This window comes from Oryctolagus cuniculus, chromosome 11 (genome assembly GCF_051225735.1).
Source record: "Oryctolagus cuniculus isolate XC-2025 breed Fujian yellow rabbit chromosome 11, ASM5122573v1, whole genome shotgun sequence".
Taxonomy (NCBI): domain Eukaryota; kingdom Metazoa; phylum Chordata; class Mammalia; order Lagomorpha; family Leporidae; genus Oryctolagus; species Oryctolagus cuniculus.
This window is the reverse complement of record NC_142877.1, coordinates 44526872-44541968: the sequence shown is the minus strand read 5'-3', so window position 1 is coordinate 44541968 and position 15097 is coordinate 44526872. Positions and strand designations below refer to the sequence as shown.

Below are 15097 nucleotides of genomic sequence, written 5' to 3'. Positions count from 1 at the left end.
CCCTACGCTCAGGGGACATTTGGCAATGTCCCAGATGGTTTTACTGTCACAACAGGAACGAGGTACACAAATGGTATCCGGGCTGCTGATGGGACTTCCTACAGGAAGCAGGCCAGCCCCCACAACCAGGCGCTCTCCTGGCTAACATGTCATGAGCCCGTGGGATCAGAAACCGTGATTCAGAGGAGCATAATCCTGTGCTGATACCAGGTTGGGAATTTCTATAAATGATTCCGTGACTACGGAACAAATATTTCCTGTGTGCAGAACACACTTGCAAGTTTCAGGGGTGATGCTCATAGCCCAGGAACCCAGACTTTAATGTCTGCGTTCAACAATCTGCAACACGCACCCACATTCCTGTCTTCCTGGGCAGTGGTTAACACAGCCCGCGCTTTCTCTCTGGGGCTTCCCCCTTGGAGCCGCTGCACTTGCAGGAGGAGCTGGCCAGCATCCCCAGGCTTACAACAAGCTCCCTGCAGACTGAGAACAATGCAGGCTCGGTGAATCACTTACTCTCCTATCTACAGGAAGCAGCACGGGGAAACCCGAGGTGAATTCCAACTACCCTGCTCCAGCTCGTAGCGAAGAAGTAGAAATGGGTCGGATGAAGCCTCACGATGACGGAATGCTCGGGGTGTCTGCCACTTGCTTGTCCATCACTGACCCAAACCCTCACTGCCCACACAAAATTTCCATAGTGCGTGGGTTAGGCATGAGCTTTGCAGCCAATCCCCACCCGAGGAAGGAAAGGCTCATACCAACTACAGACACAGCGACTGTGGCATGGAAGCTCAAAGCCCCTCCGTGAATCAGCTCATTCGCAGACCAAGGATTTGTTTTTTATTTATTTCAGAGGCGGAGACACAGAAAGAGAGAGTTCCCACATCTTCATTGATCCACTCCTCAAATGCCCACAGTGGTAGGTTGGGGCCAAAGCCGGGTGCCAGCAACTCCCACGTGTGGCAGGAACCTGACTACTTGAGCCATCACCACTGCCTCCCAGGGTGCACACTTGCTGGAGCTGGGGGCTGGGGCTGGCACCCAAACCAAGGCACTCCCAATGTGGGGCAGACACATCTTAAACCAGTGTCACCCTCTGTACCAGAAGCCTGTGCAATCGATGGAGGAGCTGAACTCAGACTGCACAGCCTGAATTTGCAACCTGGAACTAAATCTTTAATTAGGGGCCATTGTTGTGGCATACAGGGGTTAAGCCTCCACCCGTGATGCTGGCATCCCATATGGGAACCCTGGTTTGAGAGCCAGCTGCACCACTTCTGATCCAGCTCCCTGCTCATATACCTGGGGAAACAGTGGAAGATGGGCCCCTGCCACCCATGTGGGAGAACAGGTGGGAGTTCCTGGCTCCTGACTTCAGCCTGGCCCAGGAAGATTGAACCAGCAGATGGAAGATTTTTTTTTTTCTTTTTCTCTCTCTGTCCCTCTGCCTTTGAAATAAACAAAACAAAACAAAACAAAAACAAACAAAAAACCTTCAATGTCTATTTAAATCAGCACAGTGCAAACACTGTGTTGATTACATTTCTTTGATGTATTGATCTATTGCTGCATGTGACTCATTTGGCAGACATCGGAGGAGCGCTGGTATTTTTGGTGCCATGGAGAGAATGAGGGGTGGACCACCTGGGGATGAGGAGGTGAGCGGTGGGAGCTCCCGGCCTACCTGAGTTGTTCTCCATGACAGTGTAAATGAGCTTGCACACCCGCAGCAGGAGCATGACCTTCTTCTCCGGGGAGTACATCTTCTGCATGGTCATGAACTTGACCTTGATTTTCTCCACGTCCACAAAGTCAGGGGTCGGAGCAAAGACACCCAGCTCCTGCGGATTCCTCTGCCGCACGAGCTGCAGGTTCTCCTTGAGCTGTTTCCAGGAGCCGTCGGCCGTGTGGAAGTCCTTGAGCATGGCTTCCACGTGTCCCTTCAGGGGCTTCAAGATGCACTTGTGCATGGCTTTCTCCAACACCACATCTGCCAAAGAAAGCACGGTTACTGCCACCACCGTCCGCAGGGAGAAGCAACACCCGCCTTCTCTCTCGTGCGTTATAGGACAGCTGAGTCCTAACTTAACCTCCAGCCACCAACCCATAGCAGGATGAAGACACACACCCCAGCACTTTGGTGAAAAGCCAAGAAGGGCGAATCTTCCCTACAAACGCCTCACTTGTATACAATCGAGGCGTTCCAACATGAGGGCCTTTCAAACAGTTCCTGGAAAACGGAATTGGAAAGTAAGTTTTTTTTTTTTTTGCTGCAAAAATTAAAAAAAAAATCCATGCAGATTATTTCATAAAATGCAATTTCCACGAACTTTCTGAAAACCACTTCCTTATTTTGTTTGCATTTTGCTGTATGTACATGTCCCCTACCTACAAGTGCAATCAAACCTTTCAGAAGACCTTCTTTGGATCTTATTTTTCCCGTGTTCCTTTACTGTAGGAAGGTAGGCACATATGTGACCTTAACCCAAAGATTTCCTACTACAGACGCTTCAAGAACCCTTAAAATATTTTCTGAGGAAACAGAATTCAACCCAATATCAAGCGTGATCTTGGACTGGATTCTAGCCCCAAACATCATCTCATTGGCTGTGAAGGACACCAGTGGGGCATTAGGCGAGATACAAATAAAGCCTGCAGATTAGGTCAAGGTGGCATCAGTGTTAGTCTTCCGGGTTTGATCACTGCATTCTGGTTGTATGGCAGGATGGCTTTGCCTTTACGAAATACACACGGAGATACTTAGGGATAAACGCAGGTAATGTCTGAGCTGACTCGCAAGTCACTCAGAAGAAAGCAGGGTGTATCTGAGTGTGCACGCATGTGCCTGCGTGTACCCCATGAAAGCATGTACGTGTCTGGGTGCGTATGGACTGAGACAGACAGGAGGAGGGGGAAGCAAATGTCGCAACGTGCAGACATTCAAGGAATCTGGGCGCAGGGCAGACATTTCTTTGTATTTTTTCTGCAACTTTCCTGTTAAGTCTGAAGCAATTTCAAATTAAAAGCAAAAAAAATTTGAGTGTTTTTCTGCTGAGAGTTAAGAAACACCTCTAGGTGTGGGAGGCACTGTTTTTCCCTCCTTCTTCTTATGGCTGAGTGGCAGAAGGGCTCTTCTGGCTGATACTGAAATGGCCAGTACCATAAATCCAGAGGTCCAGGCTTAAAATGATTTATACTGTAACAAGCTCTCTGCTTTTCCAATGCCAGCTTTTAAAAAATTATTTTTATTTTTACTTGAAAAGCAGAGAGGCAGAAAGAGACACGGAGAGGGGGCTTTCATCTATCTGCTGCTTCATTCCCCAAATGCTTGTAACAGCTGGCGCTGAGCTAGGCCAAAGTCAGGAGCCCTGAGCACTGTGTGAGCCTCCCCAGTGGGAGGCAGGGACTCAAATACTTGAGCCAATCTATGCTGCCTTCCCAGGGTGCACGTTTCCAGGAAGCTGGATCGGAAGTGGAGGAGCCGGGATTTGAACCAGGCACTGTGGTATGGGATGCGGGCATCCCAAGAGGCAGCTTAGCTGCTATGCCACATGCCCTCTCCCAACACCAGCTTTTTAACCTCACACGTCTGCACACTCATGCCGCGGCTTCCGAAGTTCCACCGCAGCAGCTGCACCTAACAGATGACACTTCGGCCTGATTTTGCTTTGGGGAAGCCCCGGGATCCGCTTACTTACAAGCTTGGGAATAGTTGGGTTACCTCTCAGCCTGGCTTTTGGAATTTCTGACACTGGATCAGATCGTGTTGAACCCAAATTATTACTTTTTTTTTTTTTTTTTTGACAGGCAGAGTTAGACAGTGAGAGAGAGAGACAGAGAGAAAGGTCTTCCTTTTTCTGTTGGTTCACCCCCCAAGTGGCCACTATGGCTGGTGCATTGCGGCCAGCCCACTGCGCTGATCCGAAGCCAGGAGCCAAGTGCTTTCTCCTGGTCTCCCATGTGGGTGCAGGGCCCAAGGACTTGGGCCATCCTCCACTGCCTTCCCGGGCCACGGCAGAGAGCTGGACTGGAAGAGGAGCAACCAGGACAGAATCCGGTGCCCCAACCAGGACTAGAACCCGGTGTGCTGGCGCCGCAGGTGGAGGATTAGCCTAGTGAGCCACAGTGCCAGCCAACCAAATTATTACTTTTTTTTTTTTAGGACAAAGAGAAATCTAAGCCAGATGTACAAACTCTAAAAACAATTTTCCTATCCCCGAAAGATGAATGCCGATACTATCACGGTCAGCCAAATCAGCACGAGTTCTTTGTACCTCACCTTCATCTCCTATCCAAGAGATCTCTTAGTTTAAATATAGAGCTTTATACAACTACAGAAACCAAAGTTGAAGCCAAAGAGTAAGTAAGAAAACCAAAGCCACATATTCACTCTACACCTGGCATTAAAAAAGATGACTTGGTTTGCCTTGGTTGTCTTGGGTTTATAAACTTGGGCAACCTCAGCCATCTTTGACTTTATACCATCATTAGACTGAGCAGCCAATACCGGCAATTGATTGTGAACACTCCAATGGGCTGGGCTCTAAATGCTTTGCTTCATTCTCATCTCATCCTTGCTACAACTCCACTATTCCTGCAAGCTACTAAGTGATGCTTATTTGACAGATGAGGAAACTTAAGGCTCAGGCTCAGAAACACCCAACAGCTTGCTTGAGACCACACAACAGCTTTCAATGACCATTTCTACTGCTTTTCAAGGGGAATGGCCTTTTAACTCCAAAGTTCAAGGCACCTGATAAACCAGTTTATTTCTCTCATCCAAAGATTCCAAAAGCTACGTTCCTGGTTCTAAGCATTAGCTGCTTTGTTAGATGAAGGTTGTCTAGGTGGGGACGGCCATGCCGACCATCAACTAGGAGTGTACACAGATGTTCAGGGCAATGGTGTTCAGTACAGCCCCACGCTGCAAACGGCCCAGAGATCAACTCCAATGGAACGGCTACACAGATCAATTCATATAATGGATACCAACATGGAATTCAGACAGTGGAATCAACAGTACATTCCTGCTCCCAATGCATGCAATGGATGGACCTCAGAGTGACCAGCCCAGACTCATACAAGGGTGCCTCTTGAAACATTTCGTTTGCAAGATGTTCAAAAGCAGGCAAAAAGAATGGAAGTCAGGAAGGCAGGTACGCGGGGGGAGGACCCTGACTGCGACAGGGCACAGAGGACAATTCCAAGGGCAATGCTGACGTCCCAGATCTGGCTCTGGTAGGGGCTACATGGTGTGTGCATATGCTGACATCTGACAGGCTGAGCTCTGAAGACTTACGCACTTTAGGACATAATTTAAACCTCAGTGAACACATAAACATCAGGGGCACAGAAACAAGCTGAAGACCAAGCCTAGGGTTATTTATCTTGAACCCAGAGCAACCTTTTTTTTTTTTTTTTAAAGATTTATTTATTTATTTGAAAGTCAGGGTTACAAAGAGAGAGGGAGAGACAAATTCTCTATCCACTGGTTCACTCCCCAGATGGCCACAATAGCCAGCACTGGGCCAGGCCAAAGCCAGGGACCAGCAGCTTCCTCCAGGTCTTCCACAAGGGTGCAGGGGCCCAAGCACGTGGGCCACCTTCTGCTGCTTTCCACAGGCCCTTAGCAGGGTGCTGGATCAGAAATGCAGCAGACGGGACATAAAACAGCTCCCAGGTGGGATGCAAGTGTCACAGGCTATGGCTTTGGGCAACAAGACACAAAAGCTGCCCTCTCCCCACGCAGGGCAACTTTTAACTCCAGAGTGAGCCAGGAAAGAAGGAAGGAAAGGAAAGGGAAGAGGAAGAGGAAGGAAATATAATTGTGTTCTTAGAATTGTATCTACAAACTACATTGGATGTCTTCTCTTTAACAACGTAGTAACATAAAGTTTAAAAAAAGGAAAAAAAGAATGCATCTGGTCTCTTCTAAAAGTGCTGCACTGGTCCTGTGAGACGATGCCAACAGCTAGCTCACTCCTGGCCAGCTGGGCCTGCTCCCTTGGTGCCAGGGAAGTGGGCTGGCCTTGGCACCGGGACCCCTCTCCTAGACATAAACAGGGCTGCAGAAGTCTGTCGGGAGGGTTGAATCCTAGGACCAACTGCCTAAATTGGAAAAAAAAAATTGCTAGGGATAGATTTTTTTTAGTATATTTTTTTAAAAAGACCATTTATTAGGGTGGACGTCATGGTTCAGCAAGATTAAGCTGCAACTTGGGGACACCAGCATCTCACATCAGAGTGTCCAGTTCCAGGCCTAGATAGTCTGTGTTTCTGCTCCAGCTGTACATGCCTGGGAGGCAGCGGAAGATGGCCCAAGCACTTGGGTTCCTGCCACGCACATGGGAGACGTGAATGGAGTTCCTGGCTCCTGGCTTTGACCTGGCCCAGCCCCAGCTGCTGTGGGAATTAAGGGAGCGCAACAGTGATGAGAAGAGCTCTCTCTCTCTTGCGTTCTTTCAAAAACAAACAAACAAACATTTAAAGAAGACCACTAATTTAAAAATAAGAAAAGTTAAAGTTGGTCTTCTGCAGGGTTTTACTCCTCCCCACTCCTATCAAAAGAATCTTTAATAAACATAAGGAATGGGGCAGAAAAGTCGAAAGGAAAAGAGACACGTGCCAGCCGGCTGGTTCTCTCCAGCAGGAAAAGCAAGACCCTGCTCACAGAGTAAGAGGGAAACCCGATTGGAGGCACACGAGGAACAGAGTTAACTCTCAGAGTGCGGATGAGCTCGGACAAAGGAGAAACGGATGGGTCACATCTCTGCTAAATGACTGCCTTCTGTTGTTTTCTCTCTGGTTGCATTAATTCTAATGAACCAAAACCAAATCGCTCAAGTTGCATGGACAATGACATTATTGGAGGCATTTTATACATACTGCCTCTTTCAGCTCCTTGGACAAACTGCAGGCAGACCATCATTGCTGAACTGGATGGATGAGGCCAAAGAGATTACTCCCATGCTGCTAGCATGGCGGGAAGTTGGACTCGAACCCCAGCAATCTGTTTCCCAAGTCCCGGGAGTTACGTTAGCCGCATTCATCCCCAAGCAAGCACACAAAACAGACACGTGGAAACATCTGAGACCGTTCAAGGAAAATGAAGAGGGTGGGTTGTATGTTTTTCTGAACATTCACTAATATCTTCTCTATATTTCTTTTTTTAAATATTTTTACAAGGTTTAATTTATTTATTTGAGAGACACAGAGAGAGGTCTTCCATTCACTGGTTCCCTCCTCATTTGACTGCAATGGTTGGAGCTGCGCGGATCTGAAGCCAGAAGCTTTTTCCGGGTCTCCCATGCAGGTGCAGGGGTCCAAGGACTTGGGCCATCTTCCACTGCTTTCCTAGGCCATGGCAAAGAGTGGGATTGGAAGTGGAGCAGCCAGGACATGAACCTGCACCATATGGGATGCCGGCACTGCTTAGCCTAGTACACAACACAGCACCAGCCCCTCTATATTTCAAATAACAAGGAGATACTAGACAATTGCTTGGACTACAGCATTTTCAATTTTAGGAACCAAACATGAACTGTACTCTCTGAATGACCCCAACTAGAGACAATTTTTTTTTTTAAAACATTTATTTGGAGCACATCAACTAGACTCAGAAACAGATCATGACAATTGTCCGCGCTTACCTAATGCAGGAACTCATAGAAGGTGTCCCACGGATGGGCCTCTGGACAAGACATGATTCCCTCCTGTCACTTGTACAAGAATTAAGAACGGAAGGCAGACACCTTCTCCCCCGTCCTGCCCTCTGACCTGGAGCGGAGAGGCCATTGGTTGGCAAGCGGAGGTGGAAGCATCGCAAGACCTGAGAATGCACGGGCTCTTCTTGGTTCATGTTCTGCTTTACCCGCCACTGGCTAGGGGAAGTGAGAGTCTGAGAGGCAGAGGCGAAGTTCAGGAAAGAAGGCGCTCCTCTTAGAAAGAGCCCTGGAGGTTCAGAGTCCCAGCAGCCAGCCTGGTGCCGTCTTTCCAGGCGGCTCTGGCTAAGTCCCTTCCCCTCTCCTTGTCCATTGTGTGGGCTGCCAATGGAATCACTGTCCATGGGCTCTGCCCCACACAGAACTGTCAGCCTGAATCCAACTAGGATGATGGTTGTTAAGACAATATGAATTAGTAATCAACATTCTGGGGCTGGCGCTGTGGCATAGTGGGTAAGCTGCTACCTGCAGTGCCAGCATCCCATATGGGTGCCAGTTCAAGTCCTGGCTGCTCCTCTTCCCATCCAGCTCTCTGCTATGGCCTGGGAAAGCAGAAGATGGCCCAAGTCCTTGGGCCCCTGCACCAGTGTGGGAGACCCGGAAGAAGCTCCTGGTCCTGGATTCGGATGGGTCCAGCTCCGGCAGTTGCGACCACTTGGGGAGTGAACCAGCAGATGGAATCTTTCCATCTCTCTGTCTGTAACAGCCTCTCAAGCAAATAAATAAATCCTAAATGACAACAACAAAACAAAGACATAGGGGGTCATGTCTGATGACACCTGGAAACACGCAACCACACCCCATGAGTGCCGGCTGTGCACCTGACACCTGGACACATGTAATGTCATCAGTTGCCTCTGTTCCCTTTGAACAAAGCGGGCTGGGGTGGGGAGGGGGTACCTTTGAAAGGAGGCCCAGGTGTAATGACTCAGGCCACTCTCTCCTCTCAGTATGAACTGTGGTATGATTAGGTTTGACATGGGAATGGAATGAGGTTTGATAAATGAACGAAGAGCCCTCTGGCTTCCCGCTCATCCATCCCCCCACTCCCACCCCAGGCACTCATACTCCCCTGACTCTTCTCAGCTCCCCCACACATAGGGACAAAGACAGAGGGTCTGAGCCTGGTCCCTGGGTTTCTCCTGCCTGGAAACTCTTAGTGCTTTGTCACGACCTCATTCAGTTGCCACCTAACAGCCTGGAAACCTCAGATGAGCTGACCGACTTGGGTGGTCACGTAGCCTTCCGAGATGTGGGAACTGAGAGGGAGCCCTCGTTCTATTTCAGAACACCCCACGCACAGTGGGCGTTGTAGTGCAGCGGTTGGAATGCCCACATCCCATACCAGAGCATCTGGTTTGAGCCCTGGTTACTCTGATCCACTTCCCCGCAAAGGCATTCTGGGAGGCAGCAGATGACAGCCCAAGAGCTTGGGTCCCTGCCACCCATGTGGGAGACTTGGATGGAGTTCTGAGCTCCTGGCTTCAGCATGGCCCAAGCCTGGATGCTGCGGGCATTTGGGGAGTAAACTAGCATATGGAAGGTCTTTCTTTGTCTGTCTGTCCCTGCCACTCTGCTTGTACATAAATTATTTTTTAAAAAGATAATACAGGGGCTGGCATTGTGGCTAATGGGTTAAGCTGCTGTCTGCAATGCCAGCATCCAATATGGGTGCCTGTTCGAGTCCCGGCTATTCCACTTCTGATCAAGCTCCCTGCTAATGGCCTGGGAAGACAGTGGAAGATGGCCTAAGTAGTTGGCCATGTGAGAGACCCAGAGGAAGAAGCTTCTGGCTCTGTCCTGGTCCAGCCCTGGCCATTAAGGCCAGTTGGGAAGTGAACCAACGGATAGAAAATCTTTCTCTCCTTCTCTCTGTAACTGTGCTTTTCAAATAAATAAAATCAATCTTAAAAAACACAGCACACAGTAGGGGCCAAGAGAACAACCAAGCCCTTTGGTGCTTGGGATACAAAGCGTGGACTTGGTCCATCACTGATGAGTTTCTGGTCTGCTGTCTGGGAAAGACCCAGGTCCCACGGCTGTGCCCGCTCCGTCCTCTCCACTCCAGGAATCCACACATCAGCAGCATCTGCTTTGGTTGGTGGCATGGGGGCTGGAGCTGTTTTTAAAGAGTTTGACTCTTGCCCTTCTCAGGTCATCTTTCTAAAATGTTCTCCTCCTGAGGAAGGACTTTGTGGCTGATTCAGTCAAGGGCTTCCGTGCCTGCCTGGTGAACCTGGTGAACCTATTTTGGGTGGACAGAATGTAACCAGTGCAATTCTATTGCCCATGAGGGCTTCTTGTGGTCTTCCGTACATTTAAACCAATTTTTGAAAAATCACATAGGTATTCTTTGGACATGGCCACTTTTTCTCCTTTTTCTCTACCACCTTTCAGTGTCCAGGGCCATTTCTGCCTGTCAGGTGACGGTGTTACCTGGTCCAGGTCAGAAGCTGGGGCCTAGGTTGGCACCAACGTGTGTCTCCAGCCACAGCTCTCGGGATGGCTTTTTATAAAAGGAAGGCAGATGACTCAGGGCTTGAGCCAAACAGAGAATTAAAAAGTTAAAAACAAACCACCCCAGATATTGAAACTTGAGTCAGACTTCAAACACTTGTTCAAAAGAACGGATTTGAACCAAAGTAGCTGTGATTGTTTAACCCCTAGGAAATTACTTCAATTCCACCCCTTTTTCAAATTTTTAATTTTTTTAAAATTTGTTTTGAAAGGCAGAGAGCCAGAGACAGAGACCTTTTGTTTCCTGGTTCACTCCCCAAATGCCTGCAAAAGCTGGGATTGGGCCGGGTTTGAAGCAGGCAGAGTGGACAGTGAGAGACAGTGGACAGTGAGAGAGAGAGAGACAGAAAGAAAGGTCTTCCTTTTGCCGTTGGTTCACCCTCCAATGGCCGCTACGACTGGTGCGCTGCGGCCGGCGCACCGCGCTGATCCGATGGCAGGAGCCAGGTGCTTATCCTGGTCTCCTATGGGGTACAGGGCCCAAGCACTTGGGCCATTCTCCACTGCACTCCCGGGCCACAGCAGAGAGCTGGCCTGGAAGAGGGGCAACCGGGACAGAATTCGGTGCCCCGACTGGGACTAGAACCCGGTGTGTTGGCACCGCAAGGCGGAGGATTAGCCCAGTGAGCCGCGGCGCTGGCCCCCAAGCAGAAACTTAATCACTTCATCAAGCACCTACCATTTATGCTTGCCTACAAAGTGCTAGAATGGACAGTGACACCTGTACACGGGCAAAATGAGAGTGGTGAGAACTATTTGTTTCTTTTTTCCCTTGGTTTTCTCTGTGCAGCCGAAGAACCACTTTCTGAAGAGGAGAGACTAGCACCATCTCCATAAGCTAGAGAGTTCCATATTCATCCAGATGGCCATTTTCACCTAAGAATGCTCTAATTCTATGTGATTTACACCAGGAAATATCTCCTCCTGCTTCTTTGATGGGTGCTCTGTAAATCTAGGCTTTCAGTGCGAATTCCTCTCTCCTTAGGAAGTTGTAGGAAAAGAGGGCAGGACTAGATTAAAAAACAGAGAAACCCAACTGGCATTCCTGAAAAGCCCTACTGGCCTTGGTTGACACCAGATCAGAAAAAAAAAAAAAAATCGATGCTTGTGATTCTGGGAAGGGCGTTCAAAGTGATTCCCTTCTAGGAAGTGAGCTCCAGTGGGAATGGGCGCACAGCTGAGACGGAGGATCTAGGCTGAATGCAAGCTCCCCTAGGCACTAGCCCATCTCCCCTTTGTACTGAACTCTAGGCATCTTGGCCTGGGTTCCTGAATTCGCAAAGCACCAGCACTATTCTAACAGACCAACGCATGAGTTAGTTCTGCGTCTCAAAGTTGTTGCCCTATTAACAGGTCTGTCCTACAAATGATGAGCCTTTCACTTAGGAAGATGTAAAGCATTAGGCGAGGGGGCTAAGACCACGTTCTTGTCAGAGTCCTAACCTATTGAGCTGCACATCCTAGGGGACTGGTTTTCTGATAATCAGGGTCACCCCTCTCCTTCCTCTAGGGTCTGAGACGAGTTTCTCAGGCTGATCTGTCTCCACTCATCTTCCCTTGAATTTCCAAAGTCCGGCAGTGTCGCTGGACTTTCAACACAGAACGATGTTTTCACCACTGAAGCAACAGGAGGAACTGCCTGCTGTAACGCAGAAGCTAAAAAGCTCAAAACCAAACAGCAAAGAAGTGTGGCAATGCTCCTGCAGGGCCCGCTCACACCTGGGAGAGAGAGCTTTCGAAGCCTGCCAGCAGAGCTGCCTCAACAGCTGATGAGAAGCCACAAATGCAGGCACTAGCAGCAGAGAGGAGGTTAGGAAAACACGGGCACTGATGCCCCAGAAGTTCAAGTGCCGCACCTGCTGGTGTGGCCTTGGTACAAACTGGCTCTGTCTGGCATGGCCATGCCTTCCTGCCTTCCCCCAGGGATGCTGATGCTTCTTTTGCAGGGGTGACACCAGGAACCACTGACAGAGCTCGGGTGGGCTGCCTGGGTCACACTGGGGGCTCCACAGACATCAGCTTCCCTTCTCATCATGACCTGAGATTTTAAATTAAAAGCTGCATCCTTCTAGGGTATGGAATGTATAATTTTCAGCGTTTTTTTTTTTTTTTTGGGGGGGGGGGATTGAAATAAACCCTTAAGCTCTAAGTACCACATCCAAACTTCACTAGCCACAGGAGGAACTTGGGTCGGCACTGACGGCATCCACAGGGAAGTGAGCGCCAAAGCCTCACTCCGGCTGGAGGCTGTTCCCTGTGGGCTGCCTTGGTGCTGCCCACCACATAGTTCAGGCCTGACATCAGCGCCAGCCTGGCTCCCCACCACCAGCCCCTGAAGCGGGCTTCCAGTGCAGGTCGAGAGCTGCTCTCCCCAGGGCAGAGGCCGTGGGGGAGTGTGTGGGGGTGCAGGTGCGGGGGTAGGGGTGCGGTGGGAGAAGGGGCAGCTAGCAAGGATATCCTGCCTCCTCCCGATTTCCCAGGCCCAGCACAAGAGCGCATTCCTTTTAGCCACAGCCTCCAGCAACACCCCAGCTCTGACCACGCCCTGATCCACCAGGAAAACAAACAGGCCTTTGAGCCCTTTGTGAGAAAAGTCAAGAGGAAGAGAGAGAGCAAAGCCCACTCCGCTACACACAGGGGTTACCGCTACACACAGGGGCTACCGCTTTCAACACACCGCCCCTCCCCCGCCCCGTCGGAAAGGGGACATTCGCAATTACTTTCTGAACTCCCTGGAAATGTCTGGCTGCTCTTTTAGCTGCTGCCGCCTAGTGAAATGAACTCACTGAAATTAACCTTTTAAAGTCAACCTTTTGTAACACACACACACACACACACACACACGCCAATGCGCTCACCTTAGGGGAAAAAAAAAAGACTGCCAAATTCCAATGTGCCTTGGCAATCTACTTGTCAAAATAACGATGAACAATTGAGCCCTTAAATGAGATTAGAAAGTATTTCCCCTTGACTTTGGAGACAAAACGCCTTCCACGTGACCTCTAGTCTGAGTGGCTTATCTTGAAGGTGCACAGAGCAAACGTGTCTTTTCCGTGTTTTGGTTCCAGAACTCTGTGGGACACAGGCCAGCAGGGTGCCAAGCTCCCCTCCCCCGGACCCCTGCCTGTGAGGGACAAGGTGAGGGGGGGTTGTCCTGGGGGTCTCTGGCTGCCGGTACTGTGCTGCTCCCTAAGCTGGAGCTTGCAAGCAGGTGTGTTCAGGGTAGAAATCTATCACACGGTGGTGTATCGCAATAAAGAGCTCCTGCCCAAGGAAAGTTGGGCAAAGCACTCACTGCCTCTCACAAGGCTGCAAAGATGCTTTTCTCAGACACTCTCAGAAAACCCTCTGCAGACGCACACGCACACTCAAGGACTCAGACGCTCCAATGGCTGGGCAGCACAAACTCTGCCCCGGAGGGAATCGCTCTGCATTGCCTAACAAAATCAATCAATCAGCCCCGCAAGCTTCTTCAAGCCAGGGGTATGCGGCACGGCAGCCACCTTAAGGAGCTCCTGTCTCCCTCCGAACTGGGCCAGGGGGTGGAGTTTGCTGTTGTTTTGAACTTCACAATAAACTTCATCCAAAATAACCAGCCTAGGGTGCACTGTCTGGCAAGGTCATGTTAAAAAAAAAAATCCATGGGCACTTACCTATTTGGTCTTCGGGGATGAGGGACTCGATGGGGGGATCCAGCTCAGAGCTCTGGGACAGATAGTTCTTGACCTGTGTCATGAACTGCCGGATGGTCTGCAGCAGGTCCGTGCTGGACACGTGGCACTCCTTGTTTTCCTGCAGGAAGCTCACATAGTCCTGTACCAGGCACCCGAAGTAGGTGCACTTGTCCCGGGACAGCTCGGCGATCCGGCGCACCATCCGCTTCTCCGGGGTCAGGAAGGAGCTGAAGACCCCACTCATCTTCCGCAGTTGGGACTTGACAAGCTTGGGCAGCACGAAGGAGCTGTTCCTCTTCTTTTTGGACTTGATCGGGGGCGCCATGGTCTCCTGGTCACTCTCCCCTTCATAGTCCTCCAGGCTGCTGTTGGTGTCCGCCTCGTAGCCGAACAGCGGCATGCTCCGGTCGAACTCCAGCGAGTCGGAGGAGGAAGTGGAAATGCTCATGTCGCTCAGCCTCTGCCTGCCTCCATGGCACGGGGTCCGTGATTCAGAGCTGGGAGGCTGGGCCCTTGTGCAATCCCCCGGGGCGTCTTCAGGCGGGGCGCCACCTGGGCTGCCAGCTGTGTGCAGCAGCTCCAGCTCCGGGCTGCCGCCGGGGCCGGGCCGCCCGCCGCTCGGGCTCTTTGCGCTACCCTCTGCTTCCAAAAAAGAAGCCTGCTTCTTTAGCCGGGGTGGAGGGATGGGAGTTGGTTTCGTTCCAGGCGGAGCTACGTTCCCATGTTTGTTATGGTTGACTGTTTCTGGCATGCTCGGCTGGGTTGCAGTCCTGGACAGGCGAGGGCTTGTGTGGACACTATTAATAGTGGGTGGCGGGGGCCTGGGCGGGGGGGACCGAGACCGCTCCGTGCCATTGGCGTTGGGAGTCCTTGTGCTCGGCCGCTTCAGGCCTCCGCTGAGGTCCTGGCTGTGCACTTTCAAGAACAGGGGATTAATAAAACACAAGGCTCCATTGGTCTGGCTGCACTCCAGCTCCGAAGGCGTCCTGGTTTTTATAGAATGTACTCCATTTATAAGGCAGAGCTGACGCGGGCAGCCACCGTCGGAAGAGGCAGGCCTATGGGGAGGTGGAGGGTTTGGGGGTTTGTTGTCAGCTGGAGAGCTCCAGAAATCTGAAAGTCATTATCAGTGAACACAGAATGTAAATACAGTACACTAGAGCCGTTCCTTCGCAAATTACA

At 50.5% G+C, this 15097-nt stretch overlaps 1 protein-coding gene across 17 annotated transcripts in view; it reads right to left on the bottom strand.

The window, feature by feature from the left end:
- RIN2 (Ras and Rab interactor 2) overlaps window positions 1-15097 on the bottom strand; it is a 248850-nt gene that overhangs the window by 14930 nt on the left and 218823 nt on the right. For all 17 annotated transcript variants that reach the window (XM_070052128.2, XM_051845339.3, XM_051845346.3 and 14 more), the window contains 2 exons: window positions 13895-15028; window positions 1688-1993 (listed from right to left, as the gene is read on the bottom strand). In XM_070052128.2, the coding sequence (XP_069908229.1) occupies window positions 1688-1993; window positions 13895-15028 (1440 nt within the window). The remainder of the gene's footprint in view (window positions 1-1687; window positions 1994-13894; window positions 15029-15097) is intronic.